The sequence below is a fragment of the Agelaius tricolor genome, unplaced genomic scaffold, assembly GCF_023055355.1.
Source record: "Agelaius tricolor isolate 1412-34295 unplaced genomic scaffold, bAgeTri1.0.p SCAF_28, whole genome shotgun sequence".
Classification (NCBI taxonomy): domain Eukaryota; kingdom Metazoa; phylum Chordata; class Aves; order Passeriformes; family Icteridae; genus Agelaius; species Agelaius tricolor.
Window position 1 is genome coordinate 1565944 of NW_027269288.1, and position 23390 is coordinate 1589333.

General features: G+C 47.6%; 1 protein-coding gene across 1 annotated transcript in view; it reads left to right on the forward strand.

Moving 5' to 3' along the window:
- ZBTB40 (zinc finger and BTB domain containing 40) overlaps positions 1-22368 on the forward strand; it is a 37193-nt gene extending 14825 nt beyond the window's left edge. Inside the window, 19 exon segments of the mRNA XM_071448804.1 lie at positions 2597-2685; positions 2687-2778; positions 5185-5343; positions 5831-5995; positions 6953-6976; positions 6979-7005; positions 7008-7084; positions 10992-11515; positions 11517-11542; positions 11891-11922; positions 12445-12607; positions 14138-14200; positions 14203-14223; positions 15225-15251; positions 15254-15313; positions 15316-15386; positions 15389-15434; positions 16159-16294; positions 16296-22368. Coding sequence (XP_071304905.1) covers positions 2597-2685; positions 2687-2778; positions 5185-5343; positions 5831-5995; positions 6953-6976; positions 6979-7005; positions 7008-7084; positions 10992-11515; positions 11517-11542; positions 11891-11922; positions 12445-12607; positions 14138-14200; positions 14203-14223; positions 15225-15251; positions 15254-15313; positions 15316-15386; positions 15389-15434; positions 16159-16294; positions 16296-16326 — 1833 coding nt within the window. The 3' untranslated portion in view covers positions 16327-22368.
- The last annotated feature ends 1022 nt before the right edge of the window (positions 22369-23390 follow it).

Sequence of the window (23390 nt, forward strand, 5' to 3'; positions counted from 1 at the left end):
GGCGTGCATGTGAGTGTGTCTGTGTGGGTCTGTGTGTCTGTGTATGGGTGTGTGTGGGTGTGTATGTGTGCGTGCGTGTGTGTGGGTGTGTGGTTGTCTGTGGGTGTGGGTGTGCGTGTGTGTCTGTGTGCGCATGTGTCTGTGTGTCTGTTGTGTGTGTGTGCACGTGTATGTGTATGTGTGCATGTGTGTGTCTGTGTGTGCATGTGTCTGTGTGTGGGTGTGTGTGGTTGTGGGTGTGTCTGTGGGTGTGTCTGTGTGCGTGTGCGTGTGCGTGTGTGTGGTTATGGGTGTGTCTGTGTGCGTGTGCATGTGGGTGTGTGTGTGTGTGCGTGTGGGTGTGTGTGTGTGTGTGTGACTCACAGTCCTATCGTGGAGGCCTTCTCTGCCTTGATTGGCTGCCAGGCGAAGCCTTCCTGGGGACAGGGTTGCTAGCACATGTACAGCGCCTATAAGAACAAAATATATGTTGCAGCATAAATAAAAATCAGATTGGTCCCTCTCAGGTGTTAACTAAATTGCTTCTGCTTGACCTGGGTTCTTTATTTCATGAGATGAAAATGGGGTTTTTTTTCCTGCCTTGGTCTAGATCTAGAGCAAAGCATTTGAATTTCACGTAAGGAAGTTGTTAAACTAGGAGAAACTGTGATATTGAAAAGGATGCATTTCTTTGGGAGACAACCACAGATTGTGCTGAAGGCAGGACTCACAACTTGTAGCAGGCACTAGTGGGATTCTTGGTACTTACTTAATATTAATTAATATTTATTACTTACTTCATATTAACATTATGATGTTATGGACACAAAAATACCAAGGCATGTTTATCAAATCTTGATGATGAGCACAATCAAAATCTTTTGTCCACACAGAGGAGGATCTGCAAGAGAGAGAAGAATGAATGGTGTTCAGTTTTGAGCCCCTTATGACAAAAAAGTCACTGAAGAGCTGAAGTGTCCAGAGAAAGAGCACAAGGAGTGGCTGAGGGAGCTGGGACAGCTCAGCCTGGAGAAAAGGAGGCTCAGGAGGGACCTTCTCACTCTCTATAACTCCCTGAAACAAGGTCCAAGCCAGGTGCAAGTTGGTTTTTTCTCCTATGTAACAACTAACAGGATAAGATGAAATATCCTCAAGTTGTGCCAGGAGAGGTTTACATTGGATATTAGGAAAAATTTCTTCACTGTGAAGGTTACTAAGTGCTGGCATAGGCTGCCCAAGGCAGGGATGGTGGAGTCACCATCCCTGGAGAAGTTTAAAAGATATGTGGATGTGGTACTTGAGGACATGGGTTAGTGGTGAACATGGTGGTGGTGCTAGTTGATGGGTGATCTTGATGATCCTAGAGGGCTTTTCCAGCCTAAATGATTCTCTGATTCTGTATTCCATGAATTCAGTTCTCCAGTTCCATGGCGGGAGAACTGAGTACTGAGAACTGACTGATGTGGCAGTATGAAGTGAAGGGTGGGCGTTGGGTGTGGTAATGAGAACTAAGAGTTAAGACCTCATCCAAAATTTCTCTTCCAGTCTGGTTCAACAAAGGTGAATTCATACTGGAACTTGACAGATATGCAGTGGGAAGTCTAGGGGAGTGTAGAAGCTGTTTTATAAGAGGACTTGCCTTATTTAGACAAGGGGAATGAAGACTGAGAGGGAATATGATCATGCTCTTATAATGAAATCAAAGAGGAAGGGTAGGGTAAACGCCTCAGAGAGTTTAAAAGGCTTTTAAAACTAAAAGATAGTATTGGCACATGAACAAACAGGCATACACTGGCCATGAATAAATTTCAGCTGAAAATTAGAAAAATCAGTGGGGGAATGAGGCTGTGGAAGATCTTACCAACCAGGAAAAAGGGAGCAAAAATGTTTTAGGACAGATATTAATAATTTTATAATTTAATTGATAGGACTCTATAGTGCTTATTGACATCAGGGAACTGGGCTGGTGCCCTGCAAAGGTTCTGCTCAGGAGCACAGTGCTGGTGGAAAGGAGGTCACTTGTATTTGCCAAGTGCCTCTCCCTTGTAGGAGCCTTAGAGGTATTTTACTGGCATCCTAGAGCTTTTCCAAACTACTGCGGTTGCATCTCACATAAGAGATGTTTCACATGGCCTTGTCAGAGAAATAATAATTCAGTTAATAGCTAGCTACTTATTTAAATAATAAGAGTATTTTCTTCAGACCATCAATTTTTTGATGGCAAGCAGAACAATTGCGGAGACAAGCGAAATGAGACTGACAGTTTTAAAAAGTATTCACTAAAAATATTACATGAAATGTTGCTTTTAACACTCTCTTTAAGTCTACTTTTGTTTTTTTTAAAAAGTGGTTTTTTTGCTCATCAGCCACTTCCAAGAGCTGGACTTGGTGGAAGAACCCACCAGGTTTGTTTTCAAGGTGACATGTCTATTACACCTCGGCCATGTTTGGGTGTTCCTGTAACTGCCACCCTATAACCCCTTTCAGTTAAATTGTGTAAGCAGTGGGTAGGGATCTAGAGCAGTATTGTGGTACTATTGCTGTTTTTCTGATCTCTGTTCAGATGCAGGAGGTTGTAGGAAGTTGTCACAGTTTTGTGGCTGTTTCTTTGTTACAGGTAGCTTTGGATTGCTGTGAAGGCAGCTCTCAGAGGGAAGCCATGGACAATCTGATCAGGAAGGTGGATGAAGAGAAAACCCTGAAAGTGGAAACTTCTGGAGGCTGTGAAAGCATCCTTCCCTGGACTCCAGCCTCTGCCAGACAACTTGGTGGCAAGAGCAAACATCTCTGATGGTAAAGGTATGAGTAAACTAAACTTCCCTTGGTGACTTTACTCTATGGTAGTGACTGCCTTTGAAAACAAATACCTAAAACTTCCCCTAAGCTGGAGTTGTCTTTACATTAAATACAGTGTCTTATTTGGAATTCCTTGTGATTGGGGAAGATGGGGGGGGGGGGGGGGGGGAATTTATTTGGGCTGTGCTTCTTTCCTTGATCCAGGTAGCATTTCTGCTTATATTGGTCACTGACTCGTGGTCTCCTGTGTGGAGCAGAGTGTGCTGATGGGAATCCTACACTTAGTGTCCCCATTACACATCATTCTGTTGGATGGCCAGGCCACTCCTCTTACTCGTTTTGGTGGGATTTTATTGTTTGCTGCCTGCCTGTGATGGTTCAGGGATTCAGGAGCCCCCATCTTTTGCCTGGTGGGACAACCTTCCAAGTTTAGATGGGTTTAGGCACACTCTGAACAATTCAAATCAAGAGACTCTGAAGTCATATAAAATTTAAATCTAAATTAACATGCAGTGAAATGTAAATGAAGATTTAATAGAAAGCAAAACTGCACTCATAATGCTGATAATTTCCTCTGTAGCAAACATTCCCAACAGGCACTTGGCTTTGTCATTTGTTAAGCACGATTGCTTTCTCAAAACACCAGATTCCCAGCATAGTTAATTATCTTGTGGTAATACCCATTCCAAGGAGGGGCATTACTTAATTACACAGAACTGAATTTCATCAAATTGCAGCTTGAACAAACAGAAGCACAGATATTTCTTATGATGAAAATGAAGAGGGAGGGGATGATTTGAGTCTGCTGGCAAGTGATGAATTAACTGGTGGTATCTTTGGTGTCCCATGCTGTACAGCTAATAGGGAGCAGGAGGTCCTGCACTGTGGCACATGGCATGTGCTGGTTGTCGAGATCACCTTGGCATGGTGGCAGAGCAGTGAGTGCATTCATAACAACTCAATTTTATGTCATAAAATCAGAAACATTCTGATGGGAGCAGAAGGAAAATATTGCATCTGTGAATTTCCCTTGTCTTTCCTGGGGATCAGATTGATGTGTCCAAGAAGTCTTTTTCAGGGAGCTGTTCATAGTAGCTCAGAATCTTCCACTGCATATCCCCCCAGCCTGCTATTGCTTCCTTCTTATCCCAGAGAGTTTTCTCTTCTTACACGGCACTGTGTATTTTCTGGGTCCCAGAGATTTTACCTTTTTTTCCCAAGCTATTTCTGCTTTTCTCCCAGGTAGTGCTGTGGGAATGATGGATTGTTCTTATTGATACTGAACCAGAATGATTAAAAGACACAAGCACAAAAATCATGCATGGATGTCTGGGATGAACTACAGGTTTTGGGTTTGATTTCTCCCACTGAGGTACAACTGTGCCTCTTCTTCAACATAGTAACTGCAATGGTGGTGAAAAAATCCTTTCCAGATTAATATATTTGCCAATTTCCAGTTTTATTTATCAAGTGACAAGTACAATCCTAGATTACTTTTGGGACACAGTAGATTTTGCCCAAGTCTCTTCATTATCCTGAATAAACACTGTTCCTCTTCCTGACTTAGTCTATCATGTCCTGATGCTGGGGTGTCTTTAAAGGGTTGGGGTTTTACTCTGGAGTCATCATTTTTCTGATTCATCAAGGCAAACTCAGCAGATCCAGCTTAGAATTAGACAGGAGAAAGGAATGAGGTTAAAGTTACATTTCTTTTGATGTAAGAGGGAGAAGAAGGTGCTGCAGCTGCTCTGCAATTGCAAGTCTGGTTTGTGTGCCTTTAACATTTTCACCAAGGGCAACTCAGTCCACTGGGTTCTTGATTACCTTGGACCACCTGAATGTGAAATGTTGGTGTGTTTGATAGTCAAACAAGGGCATGAGAGGGACATGAACCAGGGTATTTCCAAGCTCCTTCTTGGTGGAGTGGATCAAACACTGACTTACAGACCTCTTACAACAAAGCTCTAGTTAAGAGTCAGTAATGGGGTCTTTGTGATTCCACGGTATCAGAAGAGGCTTGAAAACATCTTGAGGTGTTGGCGGTGTTGCCTTCACAGACAAGGCCATGTGTTCATCTGCTGAACACTGAGATTTTCTTCCTCTGGGCTCAGACTGGGACTGATACTCAGGAGACATTTGGGTGTCAAAGACGCATTTCTTTGCACCCAAATTTCTGTTTGCACATGGGGGTAGAAGATAGTCTATATTGTCTCCGCATTGGAGAAGTTCTGATTTGTCATGTCCATCCTCTGCTGGAATGTGAATCCGAGTGTGCTGAGCATAAGGCCCTGAGCATTAGTGACCTAGGGAGGACTGGGTGCCTGGGCCTTTCCTGTCTCCCCTACCTTTGAAGCCCTTTGGGAAAATGCTGCAAGCTGAGCTGTTTGTTTTTCCATTCATTGAATTCAGGCAAATGGGGCCCAGAGGATTATAGGGCCCAACTGTTGAGACAATACCGAGAGAACACTGTGGAGCTCCTGACAGACACCCAGGTGCTGCTGCAGGACATCTCTGCTGCTTGGAGCCTGGCTCCTGCAGAGAAAGATATGAACAGGCTCCTACACTTGTGCAAGCAGATACAGAGTTTTCATCCCCATCTAGGGGGAAATACTGGAATTCCTAAGGACTTGATTTACTACCTGCCATTCTGGGTTTCAGGCAGTCTTCCAGCAGGACTTGGTTTAATGATTCCTTAGTATTCTGTAGTGAGAGTGAGGCAGGCTAATGTATATGAAGCTGAAGATTAGCAACTAAGAGTGGCTGATTTGGGCTCTGAGGAGAGATGCTTGTTCACAGCAAGCTGAGGGAATGGCTGATGTGTTTAGGTTCTAAGTGGTCCCCACTTCAGTTGCACTGTGAGCCAGGTTGGCAGCAGGTAGGACCAAGGACAGGCTGGGTCTGGGTGAGCTTCAGTCATGCCCATGTTCCTTTCAAGTCAGAATATTCTCTTCTAGGGGATTCTGTGTCTGAGTGTGATGCAGGAGGCAGGTGGAAGGGGTCCCTGTTAATGCCTCCCTAAGGGTCTCTCCAAGGTGATGGAGCAGGTTGTGAGTAGGAGGCGGTGGTTTCACCTGCCTTGTGTTGGCAGTGCTGGAGCAGCAGTCCTTGTCTGTCTCTGCTGTTTGGCAACTGCTGATGACTGTGCAGGAATCTGCATCCCCGAAACTGTTCATGAAGGATATCTAGAAACAACCCAGCTCAGAATTTTTCTTCCTCACAAGTGTCCTCCTACTCTTTCCCTGAGTTTCTCCTGCTGCTGGCAGCAGCCGCTTTCTAATTCCTCATCCCTCCCTGGCCAGTAACCTCTTTTCTTCTAGTGGCTCTCAACACCCATGTCCCTGGTGAAACAGTTATAGCTGGAAAAGCACTTTGGAAAACACAGCTGCTTTGCTTGTGGCTCTGTGCATGCAGGTTTTATAATGAGCAAACCTTTGAGAGCTGGCCACCATTCTGTGGTAATGGTCAGCTGGAGGCACATCAGTCTGAGAGCCCAGGGCTCATTGGAGGTCTCTGTGCAGCCACCATCCTGTCCTCCCCATAGCCTTGGCTTTCAGTTTTCCTGCTTTAAAACCTAAACCGTACTTGTACCTCTAAATTGTTGTCAAACTCTTACACAAGTGTGAGGAGTCCTCAGTTTTGTGGTGTCAGCAGCAGAGCCTGACTCTGTGTGCTGGCCCTGTGGGCACAGAGATGGGGCTCACCTGCAGCCAGGTGCCTCCATCTGATCTCCCCCATCCCCTCTGTGTTCTGAATGGCAAAACCAGTGCCTCTGATCCCTGGTGCATCCAGCCAATTTTCATGTGGCTGTCCTGAGATGAGTCAAATTGTGCCTAGGAATGCCTGTTCTCTGCAGAAGTTAGAATCCCTGTAACTAGGGAGAGAAGAAATCCTGACTCTTGGGAGAACCATGCCTTGCCTTTTGAAGTTGTCACTGTCTCTTTCAGCAACATACCTTAGAAAATCTGATCTTTTTGCCCGAAGTTGCACACGCAGTGAGAAGGGAGGTCTGCAAGGACCTCATGCTGGATGTCAGTGCTGCGATTAGTACAACCAAAGCTTGAATGTGGTAGTTTGGTGTTTTCTGTGCCATGAAGAAGTCACTTCTGTTAACAGCTCAGGTTCAGGTTCTTCTTGGGTTTGTGTTCTTAATACCTTTGCTTTTTATTTTCACCTTCAGTGGCTATCAGTGAGAACACAGCCTTGAGATCATCCTGTGGCATGGCAAGCTGATTTTCAAGCCATCCAGCAAAGAGAAGACCTGAAGGGCTTGGCTTTGGGGTAGGCAGGGCTCAGGGAAGCAGTGAAAGAGGTATGATGGGATGTTCTCATAGCAGGCATGATTTGAGGCTCAAAGCGTGGGCAGGTCCCAATGTGCCCACAATGTGCCCTTGAGATCAAGGGTCATTGCTTAAGTTGGGAAGCCATCCAAAGTTGGAAGTGCCTCTTTGCGGAAGTGAGAGTGTGCCGGATATTTTATTGGGTGTTTTATAAAAATGAGGGCCTACAGGAAGGCTGGAGAGGGACTTTTTGTAGGGGCAAGCAGTGACAAGACCAGGCCAAATGGCCTTAAGCTGACGGAAGGCAGATTCAGATTAGATATGTGGAGGAAAGGTCATGACAGAGCACACTTGTCTAGTGCAAAGATGACCATAACAATGCAGTTTGTAGTCCCAGGCTATTTTCTGAGTTAATTTTCTTAGAATGTTTTAATTTAGTCTTGCTCTGTATGCACTTTACAGATAAATACCTCCCTGTGAGGGTCTGACAGCAGTAGGACAATGTTACCTGCTATACTAGTTTGGCAAAGTTGTGGACAATACACATGCAGATAGCAATTTGTTAACTCCAGAACAAATGCAGAGCAATAACCACATGTGAGTCCTGCCCTGAGCTGTGGGAGGCTTTCCAGCTGAACCCAATTGTAACTTTGCATCCATCATTTGAAAGAAAAATGCTTAACTGAATTTGGTGCTTTAATGACAAGGATACCAGAGGGTCATGAAGATAATTGCAGGTGTGTATTCTCCTGGAAAGGATGCAAATGTGACTTGCTTATTCTGTTTGCTTACATATATTTTCATCTGTTTCCCAGCATATCGAGATTATTTGGACTGCAAAGTCCTCTGGGATGTGCACAGTGTGGGTTTTAGCCAAGTACAGGCCCAGTCCATTCCTATTTTCTTACAGTGCCAGAGCTGCTTAGCTGACAAGCAGTGTGGAAATACCATCAGATTGCTGAGGAGTTAGAGGAAAAGCAGTTTGCTGTTAATATGTCGGGGTTTTTTAGGGATAGAAGGTTTGATTACTTCATATGCAAATTTGGGTCAAGGCTGTCGGTCTTTATGAATGAACACAAGCCTCATGGCTTTGACACTTGCCATCGTTTCATGTGTGGCAGGGACAGGCAAAGCCTGTCCCCCATGTGCTGGGGGCAGGTCAGCCTCTGAACCCTGGGCTTGTTGGCCTGCCTATGGTCTTGAGCAGTGAGGAAATGCTGCTGGGTTGGAAGGTGGGAGTGGGTGACTGGGAGCAGGGCACAGGCAGAAGAAACCAAGGATCTCGATTATACAAGCAACATGATGCACAGTCCCCAGGCAGGTGCAAAGGAGAGCTGCTTCATTGCAAAAAGCAAGCCTTTTTAAGCAGTTAGGACATTATCAGTTACATTCCATTGAAGTATAACAAATATAATTCAACCAACCACCATAAACCACAATGTTGGCACATAATGGTTATATGCTTGTTTTTCTACCTCCAATTCAGCTGAGTCACTTTCCCATAGCCCCCTTCTGCTTAGCCAAAGTAGCAGGCCTGAGCCATGATTCTACAAGGGTAACAAAACCCTTATTTTATAAGGTTTTACCTATATTCAACACATGATGACTGCTATAGTTGTAGGGTTTGGAGGATGACAGCACATGCTCCACTCCCATTCCTTGCCTCAGTGGTCTCCTGAGAGAGGTCCTATGCTGCAAATCCAATATTCATTCCCGGTTCAGATCTACATTATCTCTTATAGCTGTAGCAAGAGCTGCCACCAATCCAGCTGGCATTTTTACCTGGTCATGGCTTTGATTTCTAGAGAAAGGGTGATTCTTTCTTATCTGCCATTGATTCTGTCACCTTCTGATGCTGCCGGCACTTGTCCCACTCCCCCTGACTCTGTGTGTCCGTGGGATGGGCCAGGGCTGATGCCTTGATGACTCTGGAGCAGATGAGCCAAAAATTCGTGTGTCTGTGAATGTGGAGCCTGAGTGAACTCCTGGACACCTCGGCGTGTGTAGCAGAGGGGCCTGGGGAGTCAGTGTGACTGCTCTGGCAGCTGCTGCCTCTCTGGCAGCAATATCAAAGAGAGCAGACTGCTGCCACTGAGTGGCTTTTCAGGGCTTCAAGCCAAGGTTGAGATGAAATCAAGCAAAAAGCATCATCAAAAGCAAAAGCCTTGGAAAATGTTATTTACTTGGCAAAAACATCTATTCTAGATGAAGTGTCCAGAGGAGGATTGCCAGATAGCAGCTTCTTTCTGGCATCCTACAGATCTTTGCGCTGAATTTCCATATCTTAATTTTGAGGCCAGGCCAGTCTACTCAGCTCTGACATCACTGCTTACCAGGCCCATATATTGCAAGTGACTTTATGGACCTTGTAGCTTTTGGCATGAGATATGAGTGATAACTTCAGGCCTCATGTCAGGGAGGTGTGAGCTTCCTGTTATAAAACTGAGGAGACCTTACATTTCTGGGAATGTATGTGCTGCATGGAGAGCCATTCCATTTGCACATCCACAGGAAAACAACAGTTTTTGCATCTCTACTGCAAAAAAACTCAAAAAATTCTAGTGATTAAGTTAGGTGAACCAAAGCACTTGGAAGGCACAGAGCATCCCTGTGGAAGAAACTGCATCCATCTCCAACCACGCTCAGCACTGCAAGTAATGGATTGGTTTCTTTGGTGGAGGTACAACATGGAATCTCTTGGCTTCTCCTTTGAACCCTGCTGTAGTCAGAGCACTGTCATTCTTGGCAGCTGGTGCATGCAAGGGCAGGGTTTGGCTCTTTCAGCCAACTCCATAACCTCCTCCCTAGCCTTCTGCTTTCCAGGGCTCTCTACAGTCATTTAGGAGATCATATTTGTCAAGATTGGTCTTACTCTCAAATATCAGAAATGTGTCAAGAGCTCTATAAAAAAGGCTTTTGCTCTTGTGGTCTTGTTTAAATAAAAAGACATTTGCCATCTCACTGGTAGATTGAAAAATCATTTTTCACTTAGGTCAGAAAAACTGACAGGATTGGTTGAAGGGATGTGGAAAGAAATCTTAGAGGTCACAAGTCAAAGTGACTTTGATAGAACAGGACAGACTGGAAACCAGTTTTCCAGTCTGCTGTTCTCCCTTTATGTGTTTGCAGATTATGGATCACCACTTGGTGTCTTAAGATTTCCAGGTCCATTGAAATATGTCGTCTGGTCTTTAGTTGGTTGGAAATCTGGGGCAGTGGTGCTGTGCGAGGGGACACTGTGCTGAGCTCTTCCCATAGTGAGGAAGGCAAAGATGAAGTTTTTCTAGCACAGGCTGAGTTTTCCTGTACAGTGGCAAAAGGAGAAGTCTGTGCCAGTTTCCACGGCGACACAGTTCCGGGTTCTCATTATAGTAAAGAAGACAAATGTATCTGTTTGTATTTTGATTTCTCCCATACATAGATTTCCTGTGGGTCTTTTCAGTAGATTGAGATCCTGGGTGAATTTTCCAGCTTGTGCTTTTTGAGGTGATGGTGTTAGAGGGACTCGGGAAGGCATTTGTGCTTTCTAAGAAATGAACATAATGAGTGGTTTAAAATACCTCAGAGCCCTGAGCAGAGGACTCAAAAGGGTCATAGCAAGATTATCTGTTCCTTTTCAAAGGGATTGTGTTTGTGAAGTGTTTCTGAGATTTCTTGTAATTAAGGGCTGGATATCCACTCTTAGTGGCAGATTTTGACAGTATCATACCTGAGGCTCAGGTCTGCAAACGTGACTGTAACTTCATGTGTCTGAGCAGAAGGCAAATGCTTGGAAGCAAGAGTTTGAGAAACAAGCTTTTAGGAGAATCTGGCCCTGGTTCTTGGCATCTCATGCAGACCCTTGCATGTGTAGTGGAGAAATTCAAGGATCAGTCTTTATGTTTCTAACCATGCATTGCCAGAACCACTTCTAGGCAGAGCTGTGTGTCACCATTGTGATGGGACAACATGTCTGATGTGTGTCTGCTGCGTCTGAGCGGGGAAAACTATGTAGGAGCATTCAGGAGATGGGAGACTGAGGGGCAGATACTCAGTCCTACTGGTCACCACCAAAACAGTAATTGCATAGGTCTCTTGATTGAGGGAAGAGGGCAGAAACCTGGGATCAGGAGGTGGAAAGTGAACAGTGAATCCCAATTTGAAGTTCTGGACAAAGATAAGGACAAGGCAGGAGGTGCCAGTGCCAAAGAAGCACAGGAATCCCAGGACAAAGCTTCTTCCAAGAAGAGTTTTGTCTGCAAAACCTGTTGCAAAGCCTGTGATAAGGTCTTTCACTTCTACTGCCGCCTGAAGGTGCACATGAAATGCTGTCAGGTTGCCAGAGGAAAGCAGATCCAGCATAAAGAGTGTGGCGAGGTCAAGTCGACAAAGAATGAGCTGGAGAAGCATCAGCTGGAGGTCTATGGGATGGTGGGGATGGCCAAGAAGAAAAAGAAGAAGAGGCTCCCCATGGCATGTGACATCTGGAAGAGAGTTTGCTCTTGCCTCAGGTAGGGTTGCTGGGAGCAGGGGTGTTTAGATGGAAGTTTGGACAATATAGTAAAGTAATAGTCTGAAATCTTGTCCTCTTCTTCCCTTCAGCTCTTAGTGACTGAAACGTGTGAGAAACATGTGCTCCATATGTGAGAAACACAGCTCAGCTCATTTTTCCTGCCCCACTGAGCACAACCACTTTCTGATTAGTTCTTCCCTAATTGGTTTTCCACATAGCTCATCAAGGAAAAGTAGGGCTACTGGCAAATTTGAAAGTCTCCAAAAATAACCAAGCTGTTCTAGTTCCTGGCTGCTTTAGCAGGATGTGTGTGAGGAACCAAATCTCTTTGCCCTTTCTGGTGCAGTTCACAATGTTGTGGCAGACCTCCGCATTGCTGCAAGGGAACAAGAATTCACACCAAAAGGAGATCTGCAGTGAATGAGACAAGGATCAGGGATTCAGCTGTATTCAGCTCATCAGGGACAATGGAGAAACAGAGTGAGGTGTTAGTACTTGTCCAGTGGGAAGACAAGCAGGTCTTGTACCTGCTGAGCACAATTCCCCTGTTCTGTTGCTTTCCACATGGCTTCTGGCTGTCATTCTGTCCCTGCAACAGAATCATAGAATGTCAGAGGGGATTGGGTTGGAAAGGACCTTAAAGCTCACCTTGTTCCACTCCCTGCCATGGGCAGGGACACAGTCCACTAGCCCAGGTTCCTCCAAGCCCCATCCAGCCTGGTCTTGGACACTTCCAGGGGTGGGGCAGTCACAGGTTCTCTGGGCACCCTGTGCCAGGGCCTCACCAGCCTCCCAGGGAAGAATTCCTTCCCAATATCCCATCCCATCTAAACCTGCTTTCTTTTGGTTTAAAGCCAACAGCTTTGGATGGCAACCATGATTTGATCCTTGTCATTGCAGCAGTTGTCAGGGCTATGTTATCACAATAGGACCCACCACTCTGATGTCTCTGCAGCTCAGAATCACTGCTCCTCCAAGTTCTCCTCCCTGCGGTACAGGTGCTGTGACAAAACCTTCACCAGCACTGCTGCTCACCAAAAGCACGTCAAGGCAGAGCACACAGGTAAGAACCCTTTGTAAGTGATATAGTGACTGCTTGGAGAGAGAGAATCACGGAATCATTTAGGTTGAAAAAGCTCTCCAGGATCTAGTCCAACCATTAACCCAACACTGCCATGTTCACCAGCAAACCCTGTCCCCAAGTGCCACATCCACACATTTTTGAATGCTTCCAGGGATGGTGACTCCACCATTGCCCTGGGCAGTTTGTTCCAATGCCAGACCATGCTTTTAATGAAGAAATTTTCCCTGATCACAGAATATGCTGAGTTGGAAGGGACCCACAAGGATCATTGAGTCCTGTTTCCTAGCCTTGCACAGCACCATCTCCAAGAGTGTCCAAGGGTATTTTCCAAATGCTTCTTGATCACTGCCAGGTTTGGTGCTGGAACCACTTCTTTGGGGAGCCTGTTCCAGTGCCCGACTACTTTCTGGGTGAAAAGCCTGTTTCCTGATATCCAACCTAAATCTCCCCCGACACAGCTTCAGGCCATTCCCTCAAGTCCTGTCACTGGTCACCACAGAGAAGAGATCAGTATCTGCCCCTCCTCTTCCATTCATGAGGAAGTGGTAGATGTGATGAGGTCTGACCTCAGTCTCCTCCAAGCTGAACAGACAAAGTGCCCTCAGCAGCTCCTTACACAGCTTCTGCTCAAGGTGCTCCACCATTGCCATGGCCCTCCTTTGGACACACTCTAATAGTTATCTTTCTTACTTTGTGGTGCCCAAATCTGCTCCAGCACTCAAGGTGAGGCTGCCCCACTGCAGAGCACAGCAGGACAATCCCCTCCCTTGCCTGGCTGGCCATGCTCTCCCTGATGTCCCCCAGGACACGGGTGGCCCTCCTGGCTGCCAGGGCACTGCTGACTCAGATCCAGCTGGCCACTGACCAGGATCCCAGGTCCCTTCCTGCAGCTGCTCTCCAGCCTCTTGTTGCCTGGTCCACCCACACATCCAGGGTTGCCCCATCCCCAGTAAGGAATCTGGCACTTTCTCTTGTTGAACTTCACATGGTTGGTGATGGCCCAGTCCTCTGTTTTGTTGAGGTCTCTCTGCAGGCCCCCCCTGCCTTTGAGGGAGGCAACAGCTCTTCCCAGTTTTGTATCTTCTGTGAACTTGCCTCATATTCCTTCCAGTCCTATCTCCAAGTCATTTATAAAAATGTGGAAGAGCACAGAGCCTAATTCTCCCCTGGTGCTATTTGTGATCTCTTGTCCCATCACTTGTTATGTGGGAGAAGAGACCGATGCAGTTGTAACTCTGATAGCACAAGGCTGCACCTCCTGTTTTCCTGCAAGTCACAGTAGATTCTTGTGGACTGTAGTAGTCTCTTCTGGCTCTTGCATCTTGCTCAGCATCACATCTCAGCATCTCAGCATCTTGCAGCTCGCTTGCTCCTGGCTGCTCCTCTGAGGATGCTCCTCATGCCTGTGTGCAGGTGTGGTGGTGATGAAATACTAGAGAGCTGTGGTCTAGAAGGTCTCTTGTAGAAGACCCTGAGAGCATGTTTTTGTGTTCTTGGCTTTGTTTGGAGATGTGAAGTTCCATGAGTGTGAGTCATGCATGGAGCTGTTCCCCATGCTGGCTCTCCTGCAGGTTCCGTGAAGTGCAGGCACTCAAGTCTGTCACCTTTGCTGCTGTTCAGGTTACCTGTTGAACAGTGATGGTTCCTCTTGGTGATGTCTGAAATGTAAAGAGGAGGGTGAAGAGGGACATGGTAAGGAAAAAGTGTGAAGAAACAGAAAGTAAGGATGAAATGGAAAAACACTGGGTGAGGCTGGGACATGTTAAGCTTTTGGACCTACCAGAATCATGGAAAGTTATGGATTTGATTGTTACAGTAGAGAAGAGAGCTAAGTGTAGGTGAGGACACAACAGCATGAGGAGATGATGGATGGAACCCCACGCACTACGTTTGTCTACACAGCTAGTGGGAGACTGAAGAAAAAGTGAGTGTAGCACTAGAAAGATGAGAGACAAACCTGGGCTTGGGGACACCATGTCAAGGACCCTTTGAATCATAGAATTGTAGAATGGTTTGGGTGTGAAGGGACTTCAAAAATCATCTAGTTCCATGCTTTGGCAAGTTTGCAAGCTGTAAGGGCAGAGTGAACTGGCAGACCAGGCTACGACAAATGGTGGGTCCCCACGGCAGAGCATGGGATAGCAGGAGAGAATATAAATCAGGAAACATTGGAGGAGACAGCCAACAGCAGCCTAGAGAATAAGGAAGAAGACCTAGAAAAAGCTGTCTCTGAAAGTGGAGAACCACTGAGTTGGGTAACGATTTTGGAATAGCTGGATCAGGAGATATGCAAGCTAGGCCAGCAAGGAACAGTGCTGGATGGTATAAGGGAACAGGAAGAAGGGATTCCTGTGAGCAGGGTCAGCTACAGTTGCTGGTAAACCAGCTGGGCTTCTTAATGCAGGTGCTGCAGGGAGCCAAAATGAACCCAAGCAGCCGTAAACTGACGGCCAGTGGTGCAGCCAGGAGGAGGGACACTAGCACATGCCAGTTCCTCCTGGGTTTCAGCCCTGTGTGCCCTGCCCATTGCAGCTCCCTGTGCTCTCAGGCTGGCCCTTGTTGTCCAGGCCAGACTTGGACAGTGCTTCTCCCATAGCTTCCCAACCATTGTGCTGCTTGTACTGCTTCATGGCCTTCCGCTCCCTGGGGCCCTGCAGAGCCACGTCACCAGCCAGCACTTCACACAGAAGATAGCACCTTCATGGGTGAGCTCTTCCCCTCCCAGGGCAAGCTGGAGGGGCACCTCAGCACTGAGCATCATCATCCAAGGTGACCTTCTCCCAAGCCACCACTGCCCAGATTGTGCATATAAGGACTGCTCCGTGTCACATTGTTCACCCATCCTTCTCTCCTACGCTTTTATTCTTCCCAAATCCACTCTTTGGGCCCTGTTGCCCCTTCTGCTCCATGATTTCCCATTCTTGGAGGGATCTATGATCAAACCCCAGCCCACAGTACTCTGGAATTTCTGTGCTGGCACGAAGCGGGTTTGCTGGAGGGAAAGCTGCTCAGTCATGACTTTAAGGAGCTGAGGAGGAGGATTGGCAGTATGTGTGGAGGTGCCTGGTTACTCAGAGGTTTTTAACACCTTGATGATGCCCTGTGACACTGCAGCTGTTTTGTTGGAGGCCCAGTGCTAGGTTTGAACCCAGCCTCATCCTCTTCCATATTTCATCCATCAGTCAAGAAGAGTTCCTTGGATGAGGGAGTCCAGTGTGCAAGATTCCCTGGGATGGCATTCCTCCAGTGGATAATCATAGAATGTTTACTGTCTACGATTGCTTGTGGAGCTAAATTATAGCAACTTGTGGAGAGAAATAGTTAAATTACTGTCCTGTCTTCTTTTGCATCATTGGTGTGTGTAGTTTGATGTTCCCTATTAGTCTCATGCCTGTTGTAATTGCAGAAGCCGTAGTGTGAAGCTAAATGTTATTACCTGAGCTGAGGCTGGGAAAGGTGTGAGCAGCAAAGGGATCCAGGGGAAAGTGGTGCTGTACATGTCTGACTCTTGGGTCATCTTCTTTCCACACAGGTGACTCAGACATCAGAGCAAGGAGCAGCAGAGCACATAACCTCTTGCGATGATGCCAAACTTGTGACGTTGCCCAAATCCCAAATGAGACAAACTGGCTCCGAGGTGGTAACTGTGGAGTGTTTGTTTGATAACAGTCGCTCTGATGTGTGAAGAAATCAAGTGAGGGACACGGGAGGTTGCCTGTGCCTGGCACCTGGTATCCACTAGGCTTGTTCAGGAGCTCAGTGTGCTGCTTCACCTGGGAGATTTGGGGCTTCTTTGGGAAAACAATCTCAGGCATGCAGCAAGCACAGCATAACCACGGACAGGGGAGGTTCATAGACGTTTACTGCCTGAGAAGTCTCCCTGCAGTCAGCCACTGGTAGAACACTCGTCTCCACCAACACATGTGAAATAAAGCAGCAGAGGAAAAGATGGGAATCAAGTGTGATCCTCCACTGCTGTGAACAGAGAGCAGAGGACTGGTACAGGACAAAGCTGGGGCTTATGGATAAGGGAAACAAAAAAAACTGTCCTGAGAATTTAGGTTGGAGATTTTTATGGCTGAATCAGTGATGTGCTCACAGGTATTTTCTGCAAGGTGTAAGGGCTGCTTTGTTCCTTCTGCTCTCACCTGTATTGCTGTGCAGCTGGAGAACTTCCCCAGAGAAAACACAGCACAGAGCTGAAGAGCTGACCTTTGGGCCTCTCCTCCAGTAGAGACTTCCTGGGAGTTGTGCTAAATTACTGCAGCACTGTTTGGATGGCACCTTGTGCCACACAGGTCTAATCCCATCCATGTTTTTGCTGTGGTCTATTAGGAAGGAGGCTCCCAGGCATGTCTGGGCATATCCATCCTTTCTGTGAGCAAACGGCCCTGAGATCTGCCTCTAATTCACCAGGGACATTCTGAAAAAAGGGAAGGAGCTGTGCCTGTGTGCCAGCGTCCTTTGTGGCATGGCACTAATGAAGGTGTTGGAGTGTGGGATAGGTGCTATGACTGCACATGAACCTTCCCCTGGCACATGGGGCACTGCTTTGTAAAATGCACTCAGTACCTGCTGTAAAGTTTGCTTCTCTGGTGCTGGCATAATGCAACAGCTTCATTGGGCACACCAGTTCCTTTGAGACTAAATTTCATAAAGCTTTTTTATCTGCAGCTTCCTAAAATATAATCTGATAATTAATGGCTTGCTGAATCCATTATGAAGTGCAATTAGATGCAGGGTTCCTGTGGCTCCGAGGGGACTGGTAGCATTTATATTCTTTTTCCTCATGCCAAAAGGTTGAGCCTGCCACTGCAATATTTACACACAGAGGGGTGATCCTGCTGGATCCTGGAGCCTGGGAGCACACTGTGAGCAGTGCCTTTTGTATCCTGCTGCCCAGAGTCACAGCAGCATGGGAGGGGGACACATTGGAGCTTTCCAGAAGCATCTTGCACCGGCTGCTCAGGGCCACCAGGCAGAGATGGTGGCGCAGGAGCGCGCCAATGTGGCTGTGCCAGTGTGAGAGTTTGTTCCTGTTAAAACTTGGAAGGAAGAAGAGAGCAGCAGAGCTCTCAGGAGGGGGGCTGGGGGAGCTCATGGCATTTTGTGTGTGTGGCAGTAAGCTTATAAGTAACCCTGCTGAAGTGTTGTACGTCTTGAAGGGCTCCCATGTATGGTCCCCCCAAGCTTTGTGGGGATGGTGACATGGAGGAAGCAAGGAGGTTAAGTTGCTACTAAATCCATGAATGACCAGGAGATGGTGCTCAAGGGCCTTGAGGATTAGTGCTAGTGCCCAGGTGCACCTTTGTGGAAGCTCCTCTGAGCCTTCCCAGGCCTTCCCCAGCTCTTGGGCTGCCACCTGTGCAGAAATCTTGAGCTACTGCAAGGCTGAAGGAAAACTCCAAGCCCTTGACAGGCCACCTCCAAACCCTGAATATATCACTGCTTAAAGAGCCTGAAACTGGGCCTTGGCCACCTCTGGAGAGAGTGAAATGCACCTGTTACTGAGGTGAAGAGGTGAAAAACCTGGGATGCCCCTTGGCCAGGAGGAGAGGGGCCAGAGGGTGAACTGCTGGAGCCCATCTCTTGCCTGCCTGGGCACTGTGCATAGCACTTTGGATGAGCAACGGGGATAATGACAGAACACACAACTATGTCTTGGTGGTTTCAGAACAGATGTGTTGGGAGGAAAGCAGTGGATTTTGTCCCACAGGCTGGTGAAGTTGGAAGCTGTTCCCCATTTTCTGGCTTTGTGGGGGCTGGGAGTTGTGGAAACCGTGCACAAGCTGTGGGAGTGCTCTGGCATGGGAAATGGGTTTAACAGTGCTTTACAGGTGTCCTGGCCTTTATGTGTGAGCAGGGAGCACTACAGTGAATATCTGCAGGGAGCACTACAGTGAATATGATCTCTCTTTGTTCCTGGAAAACTGTGGGGGGAGGAAAAAGGTTCAGCAGGGCTTGAGGAGAAGTTGCTTTATTTCTAGTCCTGTCCTAGGGCAGAGGCAGCTCAGACAGGGCAGAACATGAGCATGGGGCCTGTTGGCTGTGCCCTTTGGGCCTTGTTGCTGGAGTGTTATCACAGCCAAAAGAGGACAATGTAGGTGTTACATCAGGAGTGGTTCAGGCTCACCTGTCCTGTTTGGGGCCATCTCTCCTGCCTTCCTGCCCAGCAAGATCCTGTGTGGATGTATCCTCAGCAGAGTCCTGACAGCAGCACACACCCAGCAAGAGCTCTGCAGCTTTACAGAGTCCATTGAGCATCTCCCATATTATTATGAGGAGATAATAACTCACATCCCCCCATTCCAGTTCCTTCTTGATGGATGAGATGTGCACAGCAGAGCAAATTGCAGTGTTAGCAACACCTATGTTTTACCTGGGAAGGAGATGAATTTCCCAGGACATGTCCTGGTCTGGTGTGTACCACACTGGAAGTACTGATTGCTGGTGATTTCTTGTTACACTATGATTTTTTTTTTCCTCTGTAAAAATAAAATATGGAGAAAGAGAGATGCGGCTGTGGAGTTTCATGTGAAGCAATTCTCTGGAAGGAAAAATCCTTCATTTTTGAAAACATGATTTTTTCAAGTCTTATCCTGGGTGCTGGGTGGCCTGTTGAGTTTTGGGGGGGTCCTGTGCCCCTCTTGACCTTGGTGCCATCCTCTAAGGAAGCACAGAATCTGTTTTAAGGTCAGGCTAGATCATGAGACCATCCTGCCCTTCACTGTGTCCTGTTGCAGCTGCCAGATGCATTTGGGGAAATGGCAGAGTGCCTGAAACAAACTGGGAAGTGACATCCCATAGAGGATGTTAGATCAGGTAATGGTGGAGTGACTGGACAAAGGGGAATGGCTTTAAGCTGAAAGAAGGTAGATTTAGAATGGAAATTAGGAAGGACTTCTTCCCTCTGAGGGTGCTGAGCCCTGGCACAGGCTGCCCAGAGAAGCTGTGGCTGCCCCTGGATCCCTGGAAGTGTCCAAGGCCAGGTTGGATGGGGATTGCAGCAACGTGGGATAGTGGAAGGTGTCGCTGCCCAAGGCAGGGGCTGGGACTGGATGAGGTTTAAGGTCCTTTCCAGCCCAAACCATCCTATGATTCTATGATTTATACATCTCTGTCCTGGTTTAACCCCAGCCAGCAGCCAAACCCCTTGCAGCCACTCGCTCACTCCCCCACCAGTGGTATCGGAGAGAGAATTTGAAGGGCAAAAGCTGGAGAACTTGTGGGTTGAGATAAAGACAGCTCAACAGGGAAACCAAAACCTACACACACAAGCAGAGAAAAACAGAATTAATTCCCTGCTTCCCATGGGCAGGCAGGTATTCAACACATCCAGGAGAGCAAGGCCCCATCCCATGGAAGAGCAACTTGGGAAGACAAACGCCGTAACTCCAAATGTCCCCTCCCTCCTCCTTCTTCCCTCCAGCTTTATATACCGAGCATGATGTCATGTGGTCTGAAATACCCCTTTGGTCAGTTTGAGTCACCTGTCCTGGCTGTGCCTCCTCCCAACCTCCCCTGCATCCCCAACTTCTTCCCCAGCATGGCCTTAGGAAAAACAGAAAAGGCCCTGGCCTTGTGTAAACCCCACTCAGCAATAACAAAAGCACCTCTATATTATCAACCTTGTGTTCAGCACAAATTCAAAACACAGCCCCACATCAGCCACTATGGTGGCAGTTAACTCCACCCCAGCCAAAACCAGCACAATTTCCTTGCATTTAGGGTGCAGGACTAAGCCTGTGACCATTATTAAATGTCTGTTTTCACACAACTCCCATTTGTGACCTGGTGTCTGTCCTGTTGCTGTGGGATCCTTTGGAAGAAGGCAGAGTACCCTGGGTACACTAATGGCCCTGAGCAACCCTCACTTGACATTTCCCATGTAAAGTGTCATTTCACAGCCCCCAGGTGTTATTTTAACACAGTATATGCAAATTTGGTGCTCTAGGCTTTGTTTTGGGGTTAAGGTTTTATTATTTTGAAACCCAACCTGTCCATAATTAGGTGCAAAGATCTGCTGCTTGCTCAGAAGTGAGGGATGGCAGTGGTGGGAGCACAGAGGCAGTTTGGATGTTTCTTGAAGCCTCTTGTGAGGGAGAGCAGGAGAAAAATGGTACCAGTGGTCTGAAAACCCTCCTTGTGATTTGGACAAGCCCCGGCAGCCCCAGCTGATGCTGATGTCTTGGCAAATTCTATTATTGATCTGGCAGACTGCCAGCATGTCCCCAGTTAATTTGAGCACTGGAAAAGGAAAGTGATATCTCCAGTGGCCTCCATCCAGCTCAGCAAACCTGATTGCCCTTTCACAACACAGACATGAGCTGCTTCAGCAGCCAGAGGCGCTTTCCCAAATTTTGGTGGTTTGCTGCAGACAGTGAGATCTGAGGCATGTGCCCAGGAGATGGGCTCGGTGACCTTCTGTCCTGGGGAGGAGCAGGCTGGCTGGTGGGTGTTCAGCTGCCTCTCCAATTTATGTGCCTGAACCCCCAGTACTGTCAGCTGCATGGGGCCCCCTTCACTAAGTCACCACAATTCCTGATTTCCTGTGTTAACACAGTAATTCCTTTTATTGGGAGCAGAAACTCTTGCTTTTCTTACCCTGCACTGTTTATGATCACTCAAGGTAGGAAATCTACCCAGACTTCTAATCACGTTAAGCAAATTTGATAAAGTGTAGTTCTTAGTCCATGTAATAGCAGACACATGGATGCTCTGTAAGTCGTGGCACAGAGCTCTCATCTACAATGGGAGACACCCGTGGATTGGACCATAGCACTGGTTTCTGTGACCTGCAAGGAAACAGAAAGCCCTTGCTGAGACAGAGGCTGAAGGAGCAGTAAGGAGCAGTAGGATCTGAATTGCCCAGCACATGGGCATAGTTGAGCACCTCAGCACTGCTAAATGTCAGACCATGTGCCTGGGAAGAAGCAATGCTGGCTGCATGGGGACAGGAGGGAACTGGTCAGACATGTAACCGCATCCTGAAGGCTGCTGGTCAGAGCTAGAGGCATGCAGAGTCCTGAGTGATGATTGTGGGCTTTAGGAGCTGCTTTTGGCACATCACAAGGCATTCTCTGCTGCCCCTGCTCTGGGTGTTGCTGCAATGACATGTCATTGCCTACAGCTGCTCACCCATAGCAGCACATGACATGTAAATGACAAACTGGAGATTGCGGGAAACGACTACCAGCACGAGTCAAGAGGTGGGAAATCTGCCAAAGAGTACAAGACTGAAGGAGCTCAAGCTGCTTGGCATGTCTGGGGAGTGAACTGGTGGCAGCCTTTGCCCCTGTGCTGGTGCTCACTGCCATCTCTGCTCTCTGGCAAGTGCTGAAGAGCATCAACACTAGCCAGGGTTGATCTGTGCAGAGCACAAATGCTTAGATTGGCCTTATTTCCTTTGTCTTGGACACCCTGGAGATGCCCAGCATTGCAGGTAGTCCGGACAGTGACCTTTCCACCTCTAATGGGAGTAGTCAGTCCGTGTCTTGCTCCCAGGGAGCTCAGGGTCAAGTTTGTTGGCCTGTGTTCCTTCATCCCATGGATCAGGGATGCTTAGAAGCCTGTAGCATATGGAAAGCTCTTTTGTGTGCCTCTTTCCTGCTGGCCCCAGAACCTCCTGCTAATGGGGAGGGTTGGCCAGGATGGGTCTGGTGTGCATATCCTCACTAGCAGCACAAAGGAGCTGCCAGCAAATGGGTCTGTCTGGATATATTAGATCTAGTTTGGGACTGTGCAAAATTGTCTCCGCTCATAGGTTTTCCATCCACTGGAGGCTTCCTGCTGGAGATGGAGTTTGCCCTTCTCCTCTTGGCTGAAATAAGGTAAGTAGAGCCCTGCCTTGGGTTTCAGGCTGTCTGGGGAGATAATCTGTGCCCCTCCAGCTGTGCTGAGCCTGCTGACGGGTATGATGTGAAGCTGTCTTTCTCTGCCCAAGGAGGCCAAGGCCATAAGTCACCTACTTGATGGCCTTGGCCTTCTGGCCACCACTTTGAAAGGGAAAAGTTAAACTTCAGCCCTTGCCAGCCACCCTTGTCCCTCCACTTTGCTGTCCTTCACCTGGACTAGGTCCTCAGCCACTCACCCCAGCCCTCCACCCACATTCCCCTGGTCTGCCATCACCCAGACCTTCTTCACAAAGCTCATGCTGCAGAGGTGGCACCTCTCAACATGTGTCTGCCCATGCTCTGCTCTGTAGAGATGTGTAGAGGCACATCTGGACAGCCTACAGCTGCAGGTAGATAGTTCCCATTCTGGCCTTCTGCAGGAGTCACAAGGAGGGCTCTGTGCTGGGTAGAAGATGGGTGGGATGACTGGTAAAAAAAACCTTGGCAATTACAAGTGAGGGGGTTGTTCCCTTTATCCAACTTGTGTTCTTTTCATTTTTTCCAGCTCAGAAGGTCCAGTGAGACATTGCTTAGAGTGGAGCTGCCCCATCTGTTGATCCTTAATGCTGTGCTAACATCACCTTGGTTTAGTACATTGCACTTCAGACCTGAAGTTGTTTCTTTTGTCTCTGAGCATGTAAAGCTGTTATTATTGAGCTGTCTGGTAGACATGGGGCTTTCTCCAGCGGGATTATAGATGATGGTGAGTTTGGTGGCACTCAGGAGCAAGCCAGATGATCCCCATGGTGAGTGTGAACTCCTGTTTATCACCACTGCGTTCCCCTTGCCACATGACCGGTCTCTGTGAACAGAGAATTCCCTCCCCAGCTCCCTCCAACCTCTCACAGACTAACCCAGATAATCCTTTG